Source organism: Bubalus kerabau, chromosome 6 (assembly GCF_029407905.1).
Source record: "Bubalus kerabau isolate K-KA32 ecotype Philippines breed swamp buffalo chromosome 6, PCC_UOA_SB_1v2, whole genome shotgun sequence".
In the NCBI taxonomy this organism is placed as follows: Eukaryota; Metazoa; Chordata; class Mammalia; order Artiodactyla; family Bovidae; genus Bubalus; species Bubalus kerabau.
In genome coordinates this window covers 58,105,509-58,115,805 of record NC_073629.1, presented here as the reverse complement: position 1 = coordinate 58,115,805, position 10,297 = coordinate 58,105,509, and the positions used below count along the sequence as shown (strand labels likewise).

The 10,297-nt window shown below is 40.5% G+C and overlaps 1 protein-coding gene across 1 annotated transcript in view; it reads left to right on the top strand.

Annotated features, from left to right (window-relative positions):
- The first annotated feature begins 6,650 nt into the window (after positions 1-6,650).
- LOC129656168 (calcium-activated chloride channel regulator 2-like) overlaps positions 6,651-10,297 on the top strand; it is a 40,595-nt gene continuing 36,948 nt past the window's right edge. The window contains exons 1-2 of the mRNA XM_055586909.1: positions 6,651-7,460; positions 8,351-8,488. Coding sequence (XP_055442884.1) covers positions 7,038-7,460; positions 8,351-8,488 — 561 coding nt within the window. The 5' untranslated portion in view covers positions 6,651-7,037. The remainder of the gene's footprint in view (positions 7,461-8,350; positions 8,489-10,297) is intronic.

Below are 10,297 nucleotides of genomic sequence, written 5' to 3'. Positions count from 1 at the left end.
TCATCTTCTGTCATCCCCTTCTCTTCATGCCCTCAATCTTTCCCAGCATCAGGGTCTTTTCCAATGAGTCAGCTCTTTGCATCAGGTGGCCAAAGTATCAGAGTTGCAGCTTCAACATCAGTCCTTCCAATGAACACCTAGGATTGATCTCCTTTAGGATGGACTGGTTGGATCTCCTTGCAGTCCAAGGGACTCTCAAGAGTCCTCTCCAACACCACAGTTCAAAAACATCAATTCTTCTGCACTCAGCTTTCTTTATAATCCAACTCTCATCCATATATGACCACTGGAAAAACCATAGCCTTGAATATTACTACTAACTATATTGTTTGCTATACTGCTTGTTGCAAAAGTGTTGTCCCTTACATTATCAAGTGTGTGACTGAGCCATTGATATAATGATGGTGTACTGTTCCGTATGAAATTCATAATTATAATGGTGTGACTCTGTGTATGAGAAGAAACAACAAGAGGGAATATTTTCCTGGACCAACAGACTAGTGAGATAGGTGTGGTCCAGAGAGTTTTGCTACTCACAGGGCCTAGTCGAGTAACAGCATACTGAGTGACCTATCAGTGAAATCTTCAACAGACCTGGGAATGAGCCTTCCCAGCACTGTGGGACAAGATGGTCAGGAAATGCCCTCCGAACCACGGGCAAACTCATGGCCATAAAGGGGCCCTGTGACTGGAAACTGGCACTTGCCATCTGCCTCTACAAAGATTAAATCATGGACACTACAGCCACTGACCTTCAACATCCCCTGAATGGAATTCAGGGTGAAAATCAGAAATTAGACACTCACTCTGTGCTCTGAAAAAAATGGACAAAACAGGCCTTCCGATAGTTAGATATTTTCAGGTAAAGATTTCTTGAGCCCAAATTCTTGCAGCTTCTCATACCTAGAAAAGCACTGAAATTGTCATGGTGACAACTACTTTGGCTAATATGTTAATAATAAGAGGCTAAAGCCTACTTGCACAAACTTAGACAACTGGCTACTTGGCTATAAGTCTCCCTAAAACAGCTGTCTACATTGGGGTTCAGACTCTTTCTTCTAAAACAAAATGGTAAGATTTACTTTGTTTGTACTTAGTAGTTGTTTCTTTACAAAGAGAAAACAATGGTGTTACCACAAAAATCCATAGTTAATGCAATATGTTTTTCCTGAGTTCTGAAGAAAACACAGGCCTTTCCCATAAGAATATATATATATATATATATATATATATATATATATATATATATAAAGACTACACAGACTACCTCTTTCTAGTGTAAGGAGTGTAATCACAAAGTGTGGCCCAAGGACCAGCAGCCTCAGCATCACCTGGGAGCTGAATAAAAGTGCAGACTATAGACCTTACCTTGACCTCCAGAGTTGGAATCTGCATTTGAACAGGTAATTCTCAGGAGTATTTAAATTTGAAAAGCTCTATGCCAAGTATCTTTTGGTCTACTCTAGAAGGTCTGTGCAGGCTAATTTTGTTTGCTGAGAGTTTTGCCTGGGGATTCAGAGCCGCAGGTACCTATACTCCAAAAACAGAAGGCAGAGCCCTAATCCCCATTTGCAGATCTGGTTAAAGTTGATTCCTGTTCTTTGTCTGTCTGGGGGGGTTAAATGGAGTAGCCGGAGCAGCATAAGGAGAGAAGGAAAACAGAAAATTTTACTGCCCCCTGTTGGTGGGAATGGGGGAAGTCAAGGAATCTGGCAGAGCCCGGGGCTTCTCAGAGGTATTGAGGACAGAATTAGACCAGGAAGAAAACAAAAAGGGAAACTAGGGAAGAACGGGAGAAGGCAATGGCACCCCACTCCGGTGCTCTTGCCTGGTGAATCCCATGGACGGAGGAGTCTGGTGGCCTGCAGTCCATGGGGTCGCGAAGAGTCGGACACGACTGAGTGACTTCACTTTCACTTTTCACTTGCATGCATTGGAGAAGGCAATGGCACCCCACTCTGGTGCTCTTGCCTGGAGAATCCCATGGACGGAGGAGCCTGGTGGCCTGCAGTCCATGGGGTCGCACAGAGTCGGACACGACTGAAGCGACTTAGCAGCAGCAGCAGCAGCAGGGAAGAACAGAGTCAAGATTTTATACTTCTACTTCTGCTTTTTGTTCTGAGTCTCTCTGGTTATTTTTCATCTTTTAAAATAATTTCCCCTACATCTTTGCTTTCTCTTTTTTCTTCTCTGAAAAAATGGTAGTAATATCTTATACATAGCATGATACTATACACTATCTGAAACTCCAGTACTTTGGCCACCTCATGTGAAGAGTTGACTCATTGGAAAAGACTCTGATGCTGGGAGGGATTGGGGGCAGGAGGAGAAGGGGACGACAGAGGATGAGATGGCTGGATGGCATCACTGACTCGATGGACGTGAGTCTGAGTGAACTCCGGGAGTTGGTGATGGACAGGGAGGCCTGGCAAGCTGCGATTCATGGAGTTGCAACGAGTCGGACACGACTGAGCCACTGAACTGAATTGAACTGATACACTATCTGGTACATAATAGATAGAACAATATTTTATGGAAAGCAACTTTATAGAATTTTTTGCAAATGAAAAATATTCCATACCTTTCTCACATTTTCTTTATTATGCTGTGTGCGCAGTCACTCAGTCGTGACCAACTCTTCGTGAACCTATGGATTATAGCCTGCCACACTCCTCTGTCCATGAGATTCTCTAGGCAAGAATACTGGAGTGGGTTGCCATGTACTCCTCCAGGGGATCTCCCCAACCCAGGGATCGAACCCACGTCTATTAGTCTTTTGCATTGGCAGGCAGATTCTTTATCACTAGCTTGGATTATCATTAAAAGTAATTCTTGTTTCCATTCATTTGGGCAAATTTTGGAGGGTTTTCTTGTGCACAAAATCATCTTCATTATTGCCACCATGAGGGTGGAGTTATTGTTGTTCAGTTTCTCAGCTGTGTCCGACTCTTTGTGACCCCATAGACTGCAGCACACCAGGCTTTCCAGTCCTTCACCATCTCCAGAGTTTATTCAAACTCATGTCCATTGAGTTGGTGATGCCATCCAATCATCTCATCCTCTGTCGCCCCCTTTTCCTCCTGCCTTCAATCTTTCCCAGCATCAGGATCTTTTCCAATATCCTTTTCCAAGATCCAAGATGCAAAAGCCAGCTTTTTGCATCAGATAGCCAAAGTATTGTAGCTTCAGCTTAAGCATCAGTCCTTCCAATGAGTATTCACAATTGACTTCCTTTAGGATTGACTGGTTTGATCTCCTTGCTGTCCATAGTTCAAAAGCATCAATTCTTTAGTGCTCAGCCTTCTCTATAGCCCAACTCTCACATCTGTGCATTACTACTGAGAAAACCATACCTTTGACTATACAGACCTTGTCAGCAAAGGATTTCTCTGCTTTTTAATAATCTGTCTAGGTTTGTCATAACTTTTCTTCCAAAGAGCAAGCATCTTATAATTCCATGGCTGCAGTCACTATCCACCATGATTTTGGAGCCCAAGGAAATAAAGTCTGCCACTGTTTCTATTGTTTCCCCATTTATTTGCCATGAAATGATGGGACCAGATGCCATGATCTTAGTTTTTTGTTGCAAAATCCCAGAGGTGAAAGACTGCATGGGGAGAATTCAAGAAATGAGAAATGAAGTGTAAGCTCTCTGTGCTTTGGCAAAGTGGTGACTCAATAAACACAAATGACTTCCCAGACCCTATTTGCACCATCCACTGCACTCCTTTGCCTTGAAAATGAGTGTAACTGTAAAGAAAATAGGGTAAGGCATGCGTCCAATGTGCCATCTTAGTCCTTAGCAAGGTCTATGTTTTATTCAAACTCTGCTCAATACTATGGAGCAACTTAATTGGGAAAATAACTTGAAAAAGAATAGATACATGCACATATGCACGATCGAATCACTTTGTTGTACACTTGGAACTAACAAAATATTGTTCATCAACTATACTCCAATATGAAGTAAAAAGTTAAAACAAATTTAGTCTACAACTGTTTTTACCTTGTGTTTTGATTTAGTTCAAAAACACTGCAAAACTGAAGTGGCCCATAAGCTTTGTAGCCAAGACACACAGAGGATGATATTTTCCTCTTCTCAGTGGGATTGCTGACAAGCTGAAACAAAAGCCTGAGAGAAAATTATTCAAAGTTTTTGGGGACTCCTCAAGATGTCAGATCTCCTGATTCTCTGACCCCAACTGCATGTTTAACTCACTTTGATTATGGGTATCTACCTGCAGATTCCATGAAAAAACAGAGAGGCCTTCTGGGATCAGCCTGAACTGTAGATTTAGATAATGAACAAAAATGTGCTTTAGATTCTTCAGTTACTGAAACTGACTAACTCTTATTTTCTTGAAAACAGATAAAAACAGTAGAATCTTAAAATTTATATAACATTGAAATAAATGCTTGAACACTGCATTCCCATTTTTCTTCACTTCAGGTTTGTTTCAGTTCTCAGATATCATAAAATCTATAGGAGCAGATTTTTTTTGAATGAAAGGATAATGTGGGGTTTTGTTGTTGTTGACAAGGTCTCACACTTTATAGGACGTGGACACTGCTCAGGAATGACTTTAAGTCACTTAGTCAAGTCAGGATTTGACAGCTTTTTCGTTTTGTCTCCTGTAGGGTCAGCGTGGTCAGAAGAGAAGGTAGGAAGAAGAGATACTCAGCCAGCCCAGCCCCTGGTCTGGTTTCTGAGAGCAGAAAGTGTTCTTAGGTAGGTCAGAAGAGAGGCGATGGGAAAGGGCTTTCAGGAGTGAATATGACTCCCAAGACACAGTTAAAAAAAAAAAAAGGCGGGGGCGTGGTGGGCCAGGGACTAGGAATCTGAAGAGGCAGGTGATGAGAGTGGAATCCTGCCAAGCAGCCAGACCTAGGGATTAGGTTCTAGAACCAAGGAATCAAAAAGCAGATAGACAAGAATGGATGTCATACTTGGACTCTCAGCCCAAGGTGAGCAAAATCTGCCTGTGTTTTTCAGGTTTTAAACCAGATGAAGTTGGATACAACTGTTCACTTAATGATTGTTCTTTATAAAGCATTGCATGTACTCTGTAGCCAACATTCTCCACCCCTACATTCTAAAGGAGCCTTTGTAACTATTGACAAGAACGAGTAAGTAGAGAAAGAGCTGGATGTCGGCCCTCAGCTCCCCCCTTAGCCACTGAAAAACTTACATAAGTGTGCACAGTGGTAAGAAGAAACTTCCCTGATTGTGGCAAAAAAGCTATTGTCATGATGTGGCTTACGCATTTAATTTTTTAGTATATTGCTTTGCTGATGGGAATAATGTTTTTCTTGAAAGCATAAGAGATTAGTAAAAGAAAATTAAATGCCAAGGAAAGCTGAAAATAAAGTGCATTGTTGCAATCAATGAGTCACAGTTCCAGGGAAAGCCTTTGAAGTTGCCACACCTGGTAGCTTCCACTCAGACACAGCATGAGTGAGAGGAAAAAAACATGGCTGTGAATCAGCCCCAGAAGACAAGACAGCTCAACTGACCTCTGAGCTATAGCATGAGCAACTCTGGTAGCCACGTGGTGACTAGTGACATTCGTTCTCCAGCACCCCCGAGAGAGCACCAAAACCCAAGCAACTTCTTTTAAGAGGAATCAAGAGGGAAGCAGTTCCAGAGCAGAAGAGCAGTATCTCTTCTAGAAGAGATACTTTTCAAATTGGGGAGATTATTTTCACACTATAATCCAGAGCTGCTTCTTATTCTGCTTTACTTTACTTCTCTGACTCTGTTCATTTATTCAACAAATATTTATTGGGTATTTACTGAATTAGGTACTAAGGAGGTAGTGAGAAAAACAGGCAGGGTCCCTCTGTCATAAGCCCCTCCGCGGGAAGCAGGCAGCCGGTAACACAATATGAATGTGACACTGTAGCCATGATCATGCTTCAAAGGGGACGTACCTGATGCACTGACAGAGTGAAAGAGAGGATTCTAGGTGGTAGAGAGCTCAGCTCAGGCTCCCAGGACAGTAAAGGAATCTGTAGGAAAAGCAGGCGAGAAGCAGTGGGAGGGAAGTTTACAAACAGAAGGACAGTAAAAGACAAATTCCCTTCAATATCCCTCAACATTTCAGCTCTTAACACTTCATTTCTAGTTTCTTGAGAACATAGAGACATGGTTCAGTAGAAAATGGAACCTGGAACCTAGAGTCAGTTGGTCTCATTCTAACCCTGTAATAATACTCACACAGCTTTGAACAAGTTACTTAGATTTTCTGAATCTCAGTTTTGTTACCAATGAGATAGAAATGATAAAACCCAGCACACGATAAAAGTTAGCTCCCTTCCCCATTGGCTAATTTTCATAATCTGTCTGAGACCCAATGTCTTCGTTGAAAAATAGTAGTAAAAATTATACCTGTTCTAGGGAATTGAAATTTAAGTGGGTTCGCTTGTAAACTCTAAAGGATTATATAATTATCAGGTAACATTAATCACTTATAAAATATTTGTGAGGCCAACTATCCTCCAGATCCTGTGAGAGCTATCGGAGAAATGGAAGGTTGACTGAGGCACAGCCTTGCTCTCAGGAGAGAGTTGCTAAAAGAGAAATCCATTCTTTTCCTTGATCCAGAGAGAAAAGGCAGCAAGGACAGAAGGAACGGCCTCTGTGACCTGCACAGGCATGCGATTCCTGGCACTTGGCCCTCCCTGGGGGATACCCGATACCTTCCCTCCAGTCATCAGCTGACCTAAGGGCCCCAGGGAGAGGGTTGCAGGATGGATTTTTGAATCTTTAAAATAAGCAGACAAAGGAATCTTCCATCAAACAAAAAATTACCTGAGAGCCATAGGGAAGTAGTAGCTCTGACTGATGGAGGAGGTTTTCAAAGATGAAGAGAGAAAAATAGATCTCTGTGTGTCTAGTAAAAGTGGATGGAAAAGCCAGATTCTCTAATTCCCAGCCCAGCCAGCCAGCCCTCCTTTGAAGCTCCTTTTGCCTTATTTTCCTATTCCTTTTGAGAAGACATAAAATAAGTAAGGGGTGGAAGATTTCTTGCCCAACCATGATTCAGGAGGAAGCCCAGCCACAGAACAGGCAAGTGTGGCATCGCCTAGAGAAAAAGGACTTGCAGAGACAGGTCTCATTTAGATCCACCCTAGATTTTGCAAAGAAGGCACCTCCTTCATCACAGACTCTAAGCCCTTCCAAGTTCAGGAAGAAATTATCTGCTCCGCCATTAACAACTTGGCACAATGTACCTGGCAGGACCAGTGTGACTGAATCGGAGGTTTTTCTCAACATGACCCACAGGAACAGTGAAGGTCCTGTTTGCAGCCTGAAATTTGTGACCCTCCTGGTGGCCTTCAGTCCAGAATTCCTCTTTCTGGGAGCTGGACTGCAGCTTCGAGACAATGGGTACGATGGATTACTTGTTGCAGTCAATCCTCAGGTATCCGAGGATCAGAACCTCATCCCAAACATTAAGGTGAGTGGTGTATATGAAATTGAAACCATCATCTTATTCATATAGACCTTTAGCCTTCTGTATGAAATTAACAACACTGCCTAGTTTGTATTTGAGCAGCAGAGAAAGGGGTGTTTCTCAAAGATAGCAACAAAAATTATAATTAAAGCCACGCCAATTCATTCACCTAATTCTGTGTAGTCTCAACTTACATACTGTTTACCTAGCCCCATTTTATCTGTTGTTGGTTACTACTAACTTTAGCTTTTGTGTTTAATGACTTGACTGTTTTGGGGGCAGAAACTCCAAAAATAACCCATTGTGGCAACAAAGACCAGATGTGTGGCTGATGAAGAAGCATGATTGTGCTTATTAAAATCATGTTGCTGAATTCCATCCTGAGGGTGGGAATTCTCAGATAGAAAGAGAGTCTGGATGGAGCACCAAAGAGCAACATTCTTTTCACCTGAATGTCCTGTGAAGTAACTTGACTATTTTCCCCTTAGTATGATAAGGTAGGCTCACAGCTCCATTACTTGAGTCTCCCTTCGGAATTGCATTAATGAAATTAGTATTGTCATAAGGTGTGGTCTTGGGCACGCCCACAGGTATGACATAAAAAGATTTGTTCAGTGAAAGCTTAGAAAGCTTTGTGAAAGCTTTTCTTTTACAAAATTGGGAAAATTATATGGGCAAGCCGAGACACACCGTTAGTGTCCTAAATTCTCAGATAAGCATTTGAAGTTTATTTATTTTGCTTCTACGTTTTCCCCAAATCTAATGCTGTCACTAAAAGAAATGGGCTCCTTCAAAATATTTTCATTATTTTTGTTACTACTTATTCAAGTATAACTAGAAAACCAAAACATTAAGAATTCACAGTGATAATATAAACTTTTCTTTGGTTATAGGAAATGATAACTGAAGCTTCTTTTTACCTATTCAATGCTACCAAGAGAAGAGTGTTTTTCAGAAATGTAAAGATTTTAATACCTGCCACATGGAAAGCTAGTAATTACAGCGAAGTAAAGCAAGAATCATACGAAAAGGTAAGAATTCAGGATTTCATTAAATGAATTCAACTGAAGAAGAAAATACAATATAATGTGTTCAAACTTTAGGCAATAACAAATCATTGATATTAATACACAAATAATATTATTGAAAAGATTGTTATGCACAAAATGTATGAAAAAACATACATGTAATAAGTGAAAATTGTGAAGTAAAAAATAAGCAAAATGCCATTGCCCAAGCAGCCTCGCAGACGATCTCTTTCACTTTCTAACTTACGGAGTCCTTCCTTTCTGAAATTCTTGGTTAAGGACCAAGAACTAGTTTTACTGAGTATGAGATGTAAAGGGAACAATTCCAATTATGAGTATCCTCATTTCCCACCCTTTCAGGGGCAATAAACATGCGTGTCCACATGGAAGCCTAAGCCACTCACACATAAAAATTTGACTTTCCTATCCCACCAGAGTGCAAATTCGTAGAATTTCACATTAGCCCAAGTCCAGGTCACTGTTTTTGAGAAGTATGTTGAGAGAAGCAAGGAAGAAAGCAGCGTAAGAGGCATGGCTAACTTTTCTTTCCCAACCAAAAAATAAAGAAAAAAAAACTTAAGCTTCAAGGACTCTCGTAAGCTGAAAATTATTAACATCCATGGTCATGTCTGGCACATACTGGGAACAAGCTACAAATAAATGTTAAATAAATTTGGCAAATGACTATTTGAGATTACTGTGAAAAGAGTCCTAGCAGCTACCAGAAAGGGCAGGAGCAGAGTCATTGAGGACACAGCTCAGGGCGTCAGCAATGGGGTGGGTTCAAGATCTGTAATGACAGCTCAAATAGAAGGGCTGGATTATGGTAATTTCCCCTTTTCCTTATTTGTGTCACTTGGCATGAATTCTCCTAAGGCTGTTTTAATTCTTGGCTCTTTTTTGAAGTTTTTTCCTCAGTAACTGAATGATATATTAATAGCAATCTTTATAGGCATTCCAGTGTCCTAAAAAAGTTAAAGGGGCTCTTAAAACTATTTGATGTATAACCAAATGAAAGCATTTGATGCTCGGACATGGAGATAAGAGAGACAGAGGCACTGGGATAAACTAAGAAGAGAGATACTGTTTATTAAACTTCAATTAAATGCCAGAAATTCTACATATATATGTAATTATTACAATATTAATATTATATTATTATATTGTTGTGTATTATTATATTATTGTGTCTCAGCTGGTAAAGAATCTATCTGCAATGCGGGAGACCTGGGTTCGATCCCTGGGTTGGGAAGATGCCCTGGAGAAGAGAACAGCTACCCACTCCAGTATTCTGGCCTGGAGAATTCCATGGACTGTAAATTCCATGGAATCGCAAACAGTCGGACATGACTGAGCAATTTTCACTTCACTTCACTTCAAATGCCAGATATTATATATATATATAGTTATTACAATATTAACATTATATTATTATATTGTTTGTGTATTATTATATTATATAGTATATATTCCTACATATTCCATATAACTGCTTAATTGCTTAATATATATATTGCTTAGTTCTCAGTCACACCTAAAATTGTTGCTGTTAGTTGCTGTTATCGAAAATTAGGAAAATGAGGCTCAAATATAGTAAGGATTTTATCCCAAGTCAAAAAGCTGGCAAATTAAGGAGCAGTTTGAATTCATGCCTATTTGATTCCAAAACCTGTGCTTTTTGCTCTAAGCTATGCTGTCACCAGTTATCTTACACAGATGTTGTGTATCTGTGTAAGATATCACTTTGGCCTTTAGTGGAACAAAAAAGTATTGGCATTAACCAACAACAAAATCAGGTGGTACTTCTTATCC